We start from the raw sequence: 15931 nt of genomic DNA on the forward strand, positions 1-15931 counted from the left end.
ATTTCGCCTCCCTCGCAATGCAGCCGCCATGGCCGGGATTCGATCCCACTATCTTGTGCTTAGCAGCCGAACACCATAGCCGCTAAGGAAGCATGGTAGGTTGGTACGCTGAAGGCAGATTTCAACCCGTATAGATTGCTGCATGGTTTGAATATCTGTGCGCCGAACACTAAGGAACTCAAAACACCAATCAATACACCACTGCCTTTTTCCTTGTGTCCAGTAAAACTTCAGTCACTGCGGAAGACAATGCATTAAAGTGGGATACACTTCGAAGACTGTATGTCACTGCGCAGTCATGTTTCGGTGATTTGTAGGAAAGGAGAAACCATTGGACTACAACTGAAGCACCTAAGTACGAAAGCCACGAGTGTTGATTATACGGCATTTATACATTATACGGCATTTTAAATGTGAATAGATTTATCGGAAGTATGCAGCACATCGTTGTGAAACAACCCCCCTACTATGTTGAAGAAGCACCCAATTGGCCACCTTGACGTATGCTTCAGCCACTTGAACGCTTAATCATCGACTACTATTTGAAAAGACCATGCGAGTCATATTCCGGCTTAACCTGCCGGCAAGCGAGGGAAGAGGTGGGCACAGATTCGAGGTGTTTCGTGAGGCGGGTAGATACTCTATCGGGGCTCAGCTTGAAGAGGAAGATCGCCTTTGGTTCCGCGATCCTTCAATGGATGAAGTCTTCGTCAGCGAAGTTGATCAACGACTTTTTTTTGAACAGTCATCCATCTAGGTGGCATTCATGGTGGAGGAAACAAGAGCAGGCGGAAAAACCACACCTAATTGTTCATCTGCCTGTTTCTCTCTAGGTGATGGCTCGGTGAAAGCAAAGGAACATAATACCTTGCACTGGACAAGCAGTTGGCCTAATAAATATGATGATTAATGTAGTGCCCTGAAACACCTAAGGAGCCTTTGTACAGGTGCACTTAAACGGTACTACGCAAATACACATAAAATAATGTGGTCAACGAAGCAATTTGAGGCATAGAAACAAAGTGGCAAAAAAGAAACAAGGAGTGGACCGGAATAAAGGGAGTTATTCACAGAACATAATATTCTACGCATATACACCCACAGGGAACGAATTCAAAATTTAGGTTTTACTTGCCAACATCATGATCTTATTATGGAACACACCGTAATGGAGGACTTGGGATTCATTTTGACTACCTTGGATTCCTTACCATGCACCTGATGCACCTTACACGGACGTTTTTGCATTTTGATTCATAGAAATGCAGCCACAGCGTGCGGAATTCGATCCCGAGACAAGAAATGCATTCAGAAATGTGTCAATACAGGAAGAATAGGTATTACATGGTTTTTTCTACGTTTTCTGTTTTGAGTTCAACCATAAGGTAGCGACCACTGCAACAGAGACCACGCAGAAAACGCGGAATATCGCCTTGCGCACTTTTGCGGCGTGGAAATTTGTGTCTTATCAAAAAGCTTTAGGGAGCATATAGTGTCATTAACCACCTCGAAAAGGAACAAAAGGCCTGGTTCAATACCTCTTGTTTTAGAGGTTACAGTTGAGTACATCTCAGGGGTACACCATCGTGAAATGAACGGAAAAAGTAGCGCCTAAATCTAGCCAAATATATCCTGTAAGGGCTCATTGAGGTCAGAATTATTATTCCAAGTTCCACCTAAAACTAGATAGGCATATTCTTGTACTGAAAGGTGCCCACTTAAACAAGATCTAAGAAAGGTATATGAAACGGAGTATGGAAGCCATTCTGCTGCGGGCTTCTATCATGGTCTGGCTGAGAGCCTGTGTTGTGGCAACGTCTGTGTACGTAGAGCACACAGACGTGGCCTCAACGTATCGTGACGGCTGAGGCCAAGTTGCTTTGGAAACGCGCAGTCGCCCGCGTATATGCGCTCTTAAACAACTGGAAATAATGGTGGGGAATGGTGGTATGCTTGGAAATCGAATGTTGCATTCATATTTGAAGGTATTTTTTTAGATGAGTCGGGTCTTTTCTACGCCATGTATGTAAAAGCGAATTCCTTTTGTTTGTAACGCTGCCCATTCACCACTTTCACACGTTTAGCTTCGACACGCAGTATTCCTGTAAGGTCTAAATAACCAAATGACACATGCTTGTTATTTACTTTCTTCAGCTGGTGCCGTTCAGTGGAGGTTCATACGGGAACTACTGCTGCTTACCTAGTGCCACAACGTTGGATGAACGTACAGAAAGCCCGGAGCGGGTATTGACATGGAGCAATATAAACATTTCCTTTTTTGCACAACACGTCTTGCGTCTACTTTATGAAATTTGACGTTGCCTAACTTTGATGGAGGCTTGTATAGATCATTCGCAATAATTAAATAAATAATAGTGCCACTTCGCACCAACACCATGCGCGGTTTAGCAGTAGAAACAACAACAACAAAAAGAAAACACGGTGTAAAGCGTTCCAATTAGCATTCAAAAAGCGCGCGCCAAAAACCGAAACTGGAAGTGTGGTTCGTGGAACAACGCCCGCGACTAAGTGCGCTGCCGTCGATTCGGCAGCTTGGCTCTATGGGAATGTTCGCTCTTGTTGAATTTCTTTCTCTATGGTTGAAGTGCAATCGCTGGTTCCCCCGTGCCTTCCAAAGAGTACTAAATAATTCGTGTTCCGCATACAATCAGGTTCCACAAGGTTCGGTGACGACAGACTATGAATAGAACCACCGGTTACGTGCGAGAGACTTCCGATACATGCAGGTGCATGATGCGCCGATTGAGAACGTCTAGCATTTGTCAGCCGGTGAAAAGCGGACACCGAAAGAAGACAAACAAGTACTCTTGTCTGTATACAGTTTGAAAAGGAGCTAGGCCTTTTAGCATCTCTAGATAAAAAGTATAGAGTATCTAGGCACGATAGAAAGCATCAGCACATTCAACGATAATACGGTCATGCTCATGCTCGGTGCAAATGCCTTTCTTTTCGTTTTATCTTAATCGAGGACGCGCGTAACTCCAGAAGCTTTTGTTGTGGCGGGTACTGTTTCTTTTTCAATCAGTGGCCTATATTTGGACTAAAAATATGATCAGAGCTTACGGCAAAAATACCTGTAATGTGTCGACTGCTCACTTCACTTTTTTTACTGTGCTTAACGCGGGGACCTGCCGGCAGGCTGCTTGCATTTTAATGCTGCACGCAGTTCGCCATAAAACGAACTTCTTGGCGAGTTCATGAAAAATGAACCAGGGAACTGCGTTTTGTAGCATCTCTGGAAAGACATCGACTTGGTTATAAACATCGCGCATGTCTACATTCACAGAACTGCTTTTGTCAGATTGATCATTGCGTACATTGATGTAGTCGCCAGTTTCAAATACGTACACAGACTACAAGAATTTAGCTTTACGCGTGTTTCTGGTGCATGTAAGAGCTGTAAAGAGGCGGGTAAAATTTGTAAAAACACGTAGGCTTATGTCTGAGAGGGATACAGTTAAGAAACAAATGCTTGAAAAAACAGATCTATCGGGTCTACAATGACGTCTATCTGCATGTTGTGCTGTGGTAAATTACTAAACGAAACAAAATCTCCAGAACAAGATTTCTTAGCGTTGTGTAAGTAGTTCTATGGGGAGGCTAATGTATTCCCATAGTGCGCCAACGCCATTAAAATGTGCCCTAGCTTGAAATTTGAAATATGGGTACGAATTTACCATGTTATTTGTAACAATATATGCGTGATACTTCGGCGGTGGCACATTTGGAGATATGAGGCTGATTAAAAAATTCTTTGTCTTTGCTGCAGTAAAATTTATTTTAAACTGTTTTAGGCCCTGCTTCGATTTCAGCTCGGCGCGAATGTTCCATGGAGTTGTGAAATGGAATGAAAACATCACCGTCTAGGGCAATGATATTGTTCCCTGCCGTCACCATAAAAAAAGGAGTTTTGGGGGGAAGTGAAGAGTCAATTGTTCGATGGTTCTCGTGATAACGTTTCAGCGAGTAATATTTGTAGCTTAACGATACATTATAAAATATATTATTACGTTGAGCTTTTGAACATCAGATGTGTTAATATAAACTGCTTAGCTCCTTCATTGTGGCTGCTTTGGTTGTACGGAAGAATGGAGCCAGGTTGTCATGCAACCTACATACGCAGCCTACATCGCGAGCTATGCGACGTAGCTCAGGGCTCGCGATGCTCAGGGCCAATTACTGATCTCGCTTGCAATGTGCAGATACTAGAGTATCGTGCCCAAAGGTGGCATCAAACTGCCATCCGTGCATCATCGTGCACCAGCAAACAGCATTTACGTGTGGTTTTAAGCGCGAAGACAGCGGCTTTGTTGAAAAGGTCATGTTCAGCTGGCAGTAATATTTACTCAACAGTCATCGAAATGATTCGCACTTTGGTTGTTCCATATCCTTAAAGTCCAAGTACAATGGCACACAGACATTACTGCTCGAAGGAAACGGTGCCGAACACGGAACGTTCCGAACTAGAGTGGTGCATGGACACGAGCTCCGAGACTATAGGCGGCATTTGCAGCGTGGCGGCAATCTCGAAGCCCAGTCTCTACGATTGGCGTATCCGTTAACCACCAAGTGTCCGTGTGGCCTGATTGGATGCTATATGAAGGCTGATAAGAAAGGGAAAACAGCCCTGCAGCTTTGCCAGGATACATCAGCAACGTATGCTAATCGTTCATAACAAATTTAGCGGAATGTAAATTTTCGTGCAGCCGGCCTTTACAATGCTTGGCGCTGGTACAGCATGCACTCGCCAAAGCGGGCTTCCCGAAATAATCCTAATTAGTGCAAATTACCTCCAGGACATCTATTATGCTGAACAGTGCGCTGACGGGGAACTCGTTGTCCTCTAAGTCAAGCTTCTGCAACCGCTTGTCCAAGAGCAGATTGGCTGCGGCGGCAACTGCGAACGGCTCTCCCAGGGAGCATTTGGCCACTTTCAGATGAAGCAGAACACCTGCGCCGTCAAACGACGGAGGGAAGCGAAGATTGAGGTGAAACATTCCTTGCGCATGCTCACGTTAATATTGAAGGGATTTTATTCTAAAGTAGGATGAATTATTGGCTACTCTCACACTGCGAATGAATACCACACTCATAGCTCCCTTTCAATGGCTACTTACATCCGAGATGATTCAAAATCATTGAGCTCTAATAGTTCTCTTTCATAAGCTAGCAAAAAGGAGTAATTTAGACACGCACACTTTAGTGCCCATTGGTTTCAATGAGAACTGAATGTGAGCGGGGCCAGCAGTTGCGTCATTGAACCAGTGACTCTGGAAAAGAAACAATTAAATGATGTACCGTATGAACGCGTGTAAGGGCCGCACCCGTGTATGGGCCGCACCCCCAACTTCCCGAAGCAAATATTTAAAAAAAAAAATATCCGTGTAAGGGCCGCACCCCGAACTTTCCACGACCCACGTGTGATTAGCCTTCAAAATGCGCGCGCACGGAAGCTTCCAGATGCCGCCCACGGATGGCGCCGATGTCGCGGGTCATCATCATCATCATCATATTTTCTTTCTGCCGCGAGCTTCCGCAATCCATATCGTCATCGGTATCATCAGCCCTGGCCACCATGCTGGCCACCCCGGCTTTGTTTTGCGACTGTCGAAGGCACGCGAGTTGTAGCAGCGTTGTTGGCGTGGGCGCACGCTGTTGTTGCGGCTCTCGTGTGTGCTCTGCTTTATTTTTCACGAAAACGCCGACCAGACCCCCGTGTGGTTCGACTGTCCTGAGAACTGCACAGTTGAGCTTAAAGGAAAGAAGAGCGTTTCTGTGCGGACAACTGGCGCGGAGCGCCAACGGTGCACAGTTATGCTGTGCGTCACTGCAGACGGGCGGAAGCTGCCCCCGTATGTGATTTTGAAAAGGAAGAGGATTCCGAATGAGGCTTTCCCCAAGGGAATTGTAGTTCGAGCCCAAGAAAAGGGCTGGATGGATGATGAGCTCTTCCTCGATTGGATCAAGAGCGTTTGGCAGAATCGCCCAGGCGCGATGTTGGCCAAACGATCGCTGCTCGTCTTGGATAGCTTCCGCGGTCATTTGACGGACAGAGTCAAAAAACAACTGGGCAGTATCCGCACAGACATGGCCGTTATTCCGGGCGGCCTCACCGGCGTGCTGCAACCACTGGACGTGAGCATTAACCGGCCTTTTAAGGTTGAGTTCCGGAGGCAATACTCGGAATGGATTGCAAACGGCGATCACGATGAGACTCCGACCGGGCGGCTCAAGAGGGCACCGCTCGCGACTGTGCTGGGCTGGATTTTGACCGCGTGGAATTCGGTGTCTACGGACATTGTATCCCGCAGCTTCAAAGTGACCGGGATTTCCAACGATTTGGACGGAACTGAAGACGACGACTTGTGGGGTGATGAGCCAGAAGAATGCAGCACCAGCTCGGAGTCTGAGGACTCCGCGAGTGATGATGACTGATTGTAAATAGTGATGATTGATGAGGATTATTGTAAATAAACGCGCATTCACTTATTCGTCTGTTTTTACTTGAAAAAAAAAATTTTTTTTTCGTATGTCGCGTGTATGGGCCGCACCCCGAAAATAGGCCCTCGAATTTGTAAAAAAAAAGTGCGGCTCTTACACGCGTTTATACGGTATATCAAAACTCAAAAACGTGAAAAAAGTCTGCTGAATTGATCCCACAAGCCGTAAATTTGCACATATATGTAGCCCCATCACTCTGCACATAAATTTTATTACGCTCCCCATAGCATACCAAATAAATTATTTCCTGTTGGTACAGGAATGTAGAAAAGATAGAATAAGTAACTGCTTGTTTCGTAACAAACTCTGCATATATATCTTCCTCACGCCCAAAGATAGTTCAGACGCATATTGGTGTCTTAACCGGGTTTTGATTATCGAGTCCTCTATTATGAACCCTTCACCAATACCCTTCCCATGCTTCCTTTTAATTACCCTGTTAGACGTTGAAGGCAGCGTCTTCATGCACATAAACAAAGCAGCTATTTATGTTCATCCTCGTAAAAATAGATTTCATTGGTCTAAGTAGAGCTTAAGCTGTATAGCGTCTTAGATTAGAATTTTAAATGCAGATTTTTTTTTTTTTTTTTTGGCCCGTCAACTCGCACTTTCGATATGTACTTAACGGGTTGAACGTACGGGCTGAATATAGTTCTTTCGTAGACAGGGGCAATACGTTGCGTATCCGCTTTCGAGTTTGTCTCTTTGCTTCTCTTATTTATTTAGTCTGTTTTTTCCACACTGTTCCTTATAATTGCAAGACCATAGCAGTTGGGCATTACAAGGATATTACTAATTGTCTGAAGGCCACGTTAATTGTGTTCATGAGCTCGTACAGGCATGGCATCCCGTGATTAGCAATGTACCGCGCTCCAGAATATTCGGTAAATTGTTGTAACAAATCGATTTACTTTTGAGAAATTGACTGCGGCAGCCAATGTACAAGCACCCATAGGTTGTAAGAATACGACGACTTTGGTTTAGGGTCACGCACTCGTCTTCCTGGATTCGAAAGTCCTCTGAAAAGTACTTCCATGGCGAGCGCTTCTAATCTGAATTTGAAATGCTGAATGTTACAGAGCTATTATTCAAAGAATGCGTGATGACAAGTGCAGATGAATTAGGTATATTGAGCATGGTGTCCATTCAGGGTTCAGATGGTAATTCCCATTTTTCGAAAGATCACATGTTACAAGCTTGGTTTGCATCGTCCAGAGTAGCAGGAAGCAGGAAGCATGAAAAAAGAAAACAAATACGCTTTCACTCGTAGCGAGAAACAGTGCCGGGATAATTGGCGCATTGTTGTGATCAATAACTCGTGAACTGTGTTGCACTGGATGGGTTAGAATAAACATTTTGTGTGAACAAGGCGATACACCTTCGAGTGGAGTAGGAACGTCGCAAATGACCGAAAGGCAGCTGAGGTGTGGGAGGAGTAGAATTTTGCTCGACAGAACTCCGCTCAGATGACTTCTTTTCGCATATCGCTCAAAGTTTGTTAGAAGTCTGAAAGCTCTTCCTAGTTCATTCCTTGCTTTCCTGCCCCGTTAGCTCTTAATTTGATAATACGCCTCACATACTCGCCCGGGTGGCCCCACTTCCTGAGAAACTAAAGAGGATTGCAAGGATGTGCTAATTTAGGCCGACTTACTTATCCAAGTTAGATAAAATAATTGCACATAGATGGGTACATACCCACAGTGCTTCATCAGTTCACTGCGTTTACTAAGGGCGATGCTTATGATGGGCATCTCCCTTTTAGGGAGCGTAAATTTGGATTAAAATACCACTCAAACTGAAGGCTGCCGGAAACATTTTCACTAAACGTTGCTAATTATCTAAACAAGCTTGAAAGTTTTGGTACGGAGTTTTTATACTTTCAAGAACACGATCTGATCATGAGGGACGCCGTAGTACTCCAGGATACTGTGGACCACCTGGGGTTTTCTAACGTGCAATTAAATCTAAATACACGGGTGCTTTCGCATTTCGCCCCTAGAGAAACGCGGCGTCGTTTCCCGGATTCAATCCCACGACCTCGTGCTTAGCAGCCAAAAAACACAGCCACAAAGGAACCACGGCTGGCAGCTTGAAAATGCATGCTTTATCACATATTTACACACTACAATGCTACGCTACTTATCCATTGATGTTTGCTTGATGACGTTTTCTTGTAACTTGTCCGAATTATTGGGTATTTCTGACAAAAAGAAACTGATGCTATGTGTGCCAGAACCACGATCTCATTACAGGGCGCGCCGTAGCGACGCATTGCCGCATAAGTTTGAACGCAGGGGTTCCTCTGGCATGCATCGAATCTACGTGAACGAGCGTTTTTGCATTTCTCTCCCATCAAAATGCAACCACGAAGGCCGGAGATCACACCCGTGACCTCCCATGAGGAATGCGGCGCCATAGTATCCAGCTACTCTAGCATGTATCTGTATTATGTAAAGATCTGTTTGGTGGATACATAGCCCAGTTTCCATATATGTCGTGTGGTCACGCTGCTGCCTATAATGGTTTCATTCATGAGCCGCTACTAGCTTGTGATAGTGGCCATACAATAGCTGGGATACCTCTTACAGCTATTCCCTGCCAAAACGTTCTAAAATCACCTGTGTGCTGGGGCTGGTATGGTATTTATTGCGAATTTCTTCTGTGAGAAGGGCACTACTTCCTCCAATGAGGTTCGCGTCTACTTACCTCCAATGAGGTCCGCATACGCTTCCTCCAGACGTGAGTCACAAGGTGCGCATTGGAGAAAGATGAGCTCCTCGAGTCGGCTAGTCGGTGGAGGTGGTGCCATGTCTGCCGAGCACTCGCCTTCACGCGCACGAGACGGCATGTGTAGCGTCAAAGCGGAGGCCATGGCTTCGACGTCCTCGGCGCGAAGCGCGCATCTCTGCACCTTGAGGGACCGCAAAGCTGGGCTCACAACAGCCGCTTTCAGCAGGGCCGATGGAGTCGAGTCAAATGTTCCCGTGACCTGCAGCAGGACACGAAACGAAGCGCAGTGGGCTCTTTTTAGCCCAAGAGGTGTGGCCACAGAACTGCCAGAGAACAACCGAACCTTTTTTTTTTTAAGGCTCTGCTGAGAAAATAAATGCGCCCATTAGAGAGTCACTCAATTTAGCAGTCGACCATCAATGGGTGCATTAACCCGTGAAACAATCTACTCGCCCGCCCGTAATCAGCGACTCCAACAATGCATTCTTATAGTCGAGCACCTATCCGTAGAGCAGAGCGCCAGCTGAATATCTCAGCAGCAGTAGGTGCTACTGCTGGTGAGCTTAAGCGCACGAACCCAGAATAGCTGGTTGTGATTCGACTGCATACACCGCAGAAAAAAAATTACGTACAGCTTTTTCACAATTAGCAAATATGTTTAAAATTTGACATTCACATCATTCAGACTGCACTATATAAACCTGCATTGCCAAATGCACAAACGCAGTATGGGTGAAGCACAAAGGCAGGAACAGTTAGGCCATTTGTTCTCGAATTCGGTGCTTTCAGAACGTACGTACTCATGCATTATCATGAAAAGCTTAGAAAGAACGTCTTGTGTTCGTTGTAATGTATGTCTTTACAAGCGTGATAAAATAAATGCCTCACGACTGCGCCATCCATATTTAGTACCGAACTGTTCCTACTGCTTTATGCCATGTCACAACGATATTTATTACGAGAGAGCATGCATATATTACGAAAAACATGACACTCAGTGACGTAGCCTCCTATATGGTCTTTTTTTTTCCTGTATATGGTATAAACGTGTCTTGACGGAAGAGTTCAGTTTTGATTGTGTGCTGTAGACGATGTGAAGTATTCGAAAAGCATATTAAACTATCAAGATGTTCAACTAGTTACAATTTCAATGCAGGAAGAAATCAATTAATAACTATTCGATTTGGGAAACAAATTTAATAGGTGGTATGCCATGCGTTAGCAGAGAGTTTTGAATATTCGCATGACGCCGGCAGTTTACGCTTGGACAGTGCCAAGATTTGTAATCTTGCGGCGATCCTTACTTCAAGTCTGTTTAGGGTCACGTGATTTCGGACGACGTCTGCGAGGGCCTGGCCATGCCGGGCTATCAGGAAAGGTAGCTCCACGCACAGAACCTCCACAGTCCGGTTGCGAGACAGGAAGTCCAGGAACACTGCAGCGTCTGTGTCAGGTGCCTGGACGTTTAATTCAGAGCATTTCAGCTCATCGATAGCCAGTGCCGGCCATGTACACGAAACGAACATCTGAAACTGAAAACTCATGCGCTCTAAACATCCAGTGTATTCGTCATTGCTTTTTCGGGAGATTTTCTGACAGTGATGACACCATACCGAGTAATTGGAAGGTGCACAGAGTTGGTTTTTGCACAAATGAAGTGTTTCTTATATTCTGCTAAACTACAGACCAATATCATTGTCCAGTGTATCTTGCGAGTTTACGGAACACATATATTCACTTGTGGCATGCTTTCTTGAATGCAACTCCCTTTTCTCTACTTATCAGTATGGTTTTAGAAAATCCTTTTCTTGTGAAACAGCGCTTCTTTTTTAAATTACAAATGACTAACTTGAAGCTCTTGATAATGGTTTCATTGTAGATTGTATGTTTTCTAGATTTTGCTGGGAATTTGATTAAGTCTAAGATCGGCTATTATTTCTTAAAATTGATGGTTTCAACCTCGATGCCAGTGTCCTAGGGTGGATTAAATACGTGTTTTCTAACCGCTTTTATTGTGTTTCGGCTAACGGTAATGATTCTTTCGCTTCCTGTAACATGGGGGTGCCTCAGCGGTCGGTTTTAGGACGGCTACTTTTTCTCATATACATTAAGTTTCTTCTTCTGTGAAGCTGTTTGCTGATGATTGTGTAACATACCGCATAAATTTAACCCCAGTGACCGTACGGCATGACAGATGGACCTTGATAGGATTTCCTTCTGCTGTTCCGAATGGCTAATGAAAGTTAACATTAACAAGTATAAAAACATGAGAGTGTCCCGAGTGGCTGACTCAACTATTCCTGCCGATTAGTGTTAACACCACCTCCGCAGTGATTTCTTACAGATATCTCGACGTCAAGGCCCGGAATCTGTCGTGTTCTTTGCATCTACACTATATTATTATTAACAAAAAATCACATACAAGGTTTTTTTATTGGAACCAGAGGCGCGTCAATACTATAATAATGCTCCAACTTTACAAGGCCTTGGTGAGACCCAAACTGGAGTAGGCCTGCTCAATTTGGGATCCTGGCCAGCCAACACTAGCAAGCCTTTTGAGCTTGTCCAGAATCGCAACGTCCGGTGTATTCTTCGTAACTATAGTCACTATTGTAGTTTTTCCCAGTTTAATCTAACTCTTGACCTACCAGACTTCGCTCTACGCCGAAAGTGCTCTCGACTGCGCCTCTTCCATAAAATATTTCACTTCAATCACACACTTAGGGAAGAATCGCTCCATCGGCAATCGTATGTATCCTCTCGCATTGATAATATCTAAAAAGTTGATGTGCACCTTTGTAGCACAATAATTTACTCCAACTCACTTATACCAAGACCCCTCAGAAGACTAGAACCACCCCCCTGCTTCCATCACTTCCATCCCTAACTCGAAGAATTTTAAGACAGCTAATGACATTCGTTCTTGCCCCTCTATGCAAGGTCCTTCGGGCGATTGAGAGCAGCAAAATAAAGAAATAAATATTGTACTTCTGACACCGAAGAAGCGCCGGTCATTCAGCAACTGCAGCTGTTCATATGGGGGACGGTTTGCCTTGCCCGCGGGGTGGACTCTCGAAACACCTCAGATGTTTTTCTGCTTCCTCTTACGCTTCAGATAACCACATTTGCAGTCGTAGGAACTGCGACTACAGACCATCAGGCAAATTAGGCAATCGGATTGATATGGCCTCTTGATTGGCTCAAGACACCAACGTAGTGCAATTTGCGAAAACGGTATAATTTTGGTGTCCGCAATACCACGCCGGGTCTGTGTGGCTCACTCGCAAGAAAACAGCATCCGTCGCACAATGACTGGCGAAGCACTGATTCTCGTGTTAAGGAACTCGATCAACGAAAGAAATTGTGGTGCCCGGTAGACATGCCATATTATTTAAATTCAATATCTTCCTTTGTCCCTTCTCACAGCTTTGCAGGTGATATATATGCAGTTTTCCTGTCGGGCCGTTTGTGGCCTTGACACCTTTGTAGTAGCCAATATACACAGAGAAATAAATGTCCGATGATTCAATTCGATCTCGCGGTTCTCCCCGCGCAGAAGCATGATGCTCTAACCATAAAGCTATGGATGCCTGCTCAAAAGGCACGCGCCGATGTGCGCCTTCGGCAGCGCCCTCGAACAAGCCAGTACTTTCGGACGCTTGGCAAGTTACCCGCATCTCGTAGCCAACAATTTATTTATAAAACAAGTCGCAGTTTCGCAGTAAAGGCGACGTCCTGATAGAGACAGCCATAAAGTATTGCACAACTTCGCCAAGCAAAATTCTTAGCTTTGGGAACCGCATAATTTGCAGAGATCATTGTGTTACTAATTCAGAAGCGCCGTGTAAGGAGCGCTCTGGCAAACAAACATGAACATGAACAGGCAGCGGACGCGCACTGTCCATTTTCTTTTCATGATCTCTCCCCCACGACCTTCGCTCCCTTAGCGCCACTTCACCGTGTAATATCATGCGATTGAACACGTTAACGTCGAATAAAACTCCCACTTGCTCATCAAGGTCTACCGTGGTGGCTAAGGGGTGTGCGCTTCGCTGAAACCTGCAGCGTGCCTTTCCTCGTAATGTGCTATTTTCCCTTTCTGGCTAAGGACGGCTGCAGTTTGCGATTCCAGGATCGCCTAAGGCCAGCATAAGTGTCTTTTTTCATTGTTACCTCGTTGGTTCTCAGGAAAATAATTACGTGTTAGGTGGCGCAGAATTTTTCCGTACATCTTGGAAATATAGAATCCCAGCATGGTTTGTCATGTGTGTTGTCCATCGGTACACAACTGGAACAAAGGACATGCAGCGGCTCGAAAACGTTGGCTACATTTTTTTATTTCAACCTTAACGCAGTGCTTGCTTTATTTTGACAATCTGAGGGCAGCTATCTTGTACGCATTCGAAAAGCCGATGTTCGGCTTCACCTCACGTGATTGTCCAGACCACGTCTATAGCGCGACCTAGGGTCAATCTATGTCAGCCGCGTGAGGCAAACGTCGGCTTTTCGAATGCCTACTAGATAGCCCAACAGGTGAGCTACCCTAGCTTTACGAGTTTTCGCCGAGCGCTCTCAACCTTGAATTTGTAAACATGGTTTAGTAGGCGGCGGAATACTCACCTCGACTTCTACTATCAGGAGTGTACGGAGTGCAGTGGCATGCTCCACGTAGCCGCCGAGCGTACGCGCGACTTCAGCACACAAGTAAATGCTGGAAATGTGGAGTATTTTGAGGTTCGTCATGGCGCTCACCGCCTCGGACCACATCGTCGTCTCGATCGATGTCATCTGTGGTGACAAGAAAGCAAGGTGAAGCAGAAGCCGACCGCATGATGACTGGAGAGTCTTGCGCAGTCTCGTGCAGTGGCGCTTTGTAAGGGGTACCGTGCTATTTCATATTATACACTAGCGCTCTTACTTAAACTACTTCGCCTCTGCAAACACTGATGTGCAATAGGCTATACCCACTGGTATCGTCGGTGTGAACAGCATCTCTAGTAATTCTTTCATTTACTATATTTTACCTACACTCGACAAACTGATGATCAACTTTATTGCAGCAATAGCTTTTTCTTTCTGCTTAGCTCACCCTCATTTTCTAGCAGAACGAGGACTGAGAAAAAGGACGTTTGTCCGGTTGTAGGCAAATTTCGGAGATGCAACACCATCTGGACTCGGATGAGCACTGGCCATTCTAGACTTACGGACGTCTCGAATTGGGAAATAATTTCACGGTTGTTATGCATTTGCCCATACGGCCAATATATCGGCCTACGTATAGTCATTGTGAACCAGTCGTGGTCACGCTTTCGTCACATACGTCATTGCTTTATTCTTGAGCAAAAAGATCCATTCAGGCCCAAATCCACGATTTCTCTTTGCTTCGTTCTCGAGTGACAGTGATGCATAAACAACCGGTAGATCAAACACAGTAACATCATTCCCCACACCTTAATCTATGCACACAATTGCTATTCCCAGGCGAAAACAGTGCTTGTCTAAGTCGCCCTTATTTGCCACCCATTGTCTCCCTTCACGCTGTTTAACAAGATGGAACAACTAGGCCTATCTTATACGTTACCGAAAACGCAAACATCTCAACTTTGTGCTCATATCTGGGTGCTCCTAGTTTATTCCTATTTTAAATAGCGCGCTTTCGTGTAACTACATGTTCCACACGCACAGAGAACTGCTCTTCTCTGGCATTAGTCAAATACTGCCTCCGTGCTGATGCGCGGTCAATCTCAGATGCAACATTCTATTTCGCCCATCCCGTCGTCATCTGCACAAAGATGACATAATGGACAGCAGTGTTCGGGCGTAGCAACAGCGGCACTGCCATCCAATTTGACAACATACGTAACCATAAACACTTGCGGGCTTTCCCGGGCGCTCACCAGACCGAGAAGATTGAGGAAGAAGGGCTTGAAGGTGAGACACTTGATACCGACGCCGCCAGTCTTCAGGACGTGCCACAGGACGTGCCTTTCGACCGTGGTTATAGACATGTCCAAGAATACAGAAGTCACGCACCTGCACCATTAAGACACTCGTATCAACCGACAAGAGTTTTGAAACTATTATCGAATTCCTGCAGCAAGAGGTTCGCAGGGCACAATATGCAAGTTCTCTGCTTGATCGTTTCGAAGCACACCAATCTCGTAATTAAGCTCGCAGGTATAACTGACAGAATTAGTTAAGAAAAATGAGTTATGGTGTTCTTGGTGCGAATCCCAGCTGCGTGTGCTAGACGTTGGTTCTTGTTCCTTAGAAGTCCAACAAATTATTTCGTCTAGCTCTTGGACCGATTGGCCACTGTCCCTTCCAAAAGCAATTCAACGGGAGCAGAAACACTCCCGTATTAGATGGCGGTGGGAAAAGCTTATCAACATTCACTCAAAGATGGTAACCGATCATTGTCGCCTTTCACCCCCATAAGACTGCGGCTGCCGAAGGCGTGAATTTTAGCCTCAACGTTGCTCTCAGCGGCATGACCATAGTCACTCAGTCACCGCGCCGTGTTTGCCGTTCAGAGAACCTGAAGAATTCCTCTTGCGGATCTAGACGGATTGTAGTAATATGCCTCAACTTTCCTATTTAGTCTGCGCATTCCATCTGGAACCGAAGTCTCATCGCCTCGACCCGGCTTTGTAGCTCGCGTCTTCTTCGTTACAAAGCA

At 45.3% G+C, this 15931-nt stretch overlaps 1 protein-coding gene across 1 annotated transcript in view; it reads right to left on the minus strand.

Annotated features, from left to right (window-relative positions):
• LOC126527839 (uncharacterized) overlaps window positions 1-15931 on the minus strand; it is a 43394-nt gene that overhangs the window by 1322 nt on the left and 26141 nt on the right. Inside the window, exons 4-8 of the mRNA XM_050175688.2 lie at window positions 15150-15285; window positions 13873-14040; window positions 10557-10709; window positions 9229-9511; window positions 4812-4972 (exon numbers count right to left, since the gene is read on the minus strand). Coding sequence (XP_050031645.1) covers window positions 4812-4972; window positions 9229-9511; window positions 10557-10709; window positions 13873-14040; window positions 15150-15285 — 901 coding nt within the window. The remainder of the gene's footprint in view (window positions 1-4811; window positions 4973-9228; window positions 9512-10556; window positions 10710-13872; window positions 14041-15149; window positions 15286-15931) is intronic.

Source organism: Dermacentor andersoni, chromosome 9 (genome assembly GCF_023375885.2).
Source record: "Dermacentor andersoni chromosome 9, qqDerAnde1_hic_scaffold, whole genome shotgun sequence".
Classification (NCBI taxonomy): domain Eukaryota; kingdom Metazoa; phylum Arthropoda; class Arachnida; order Ixodida; family Ixodidae; genus Dermacentor; species Dermacentor andersoni.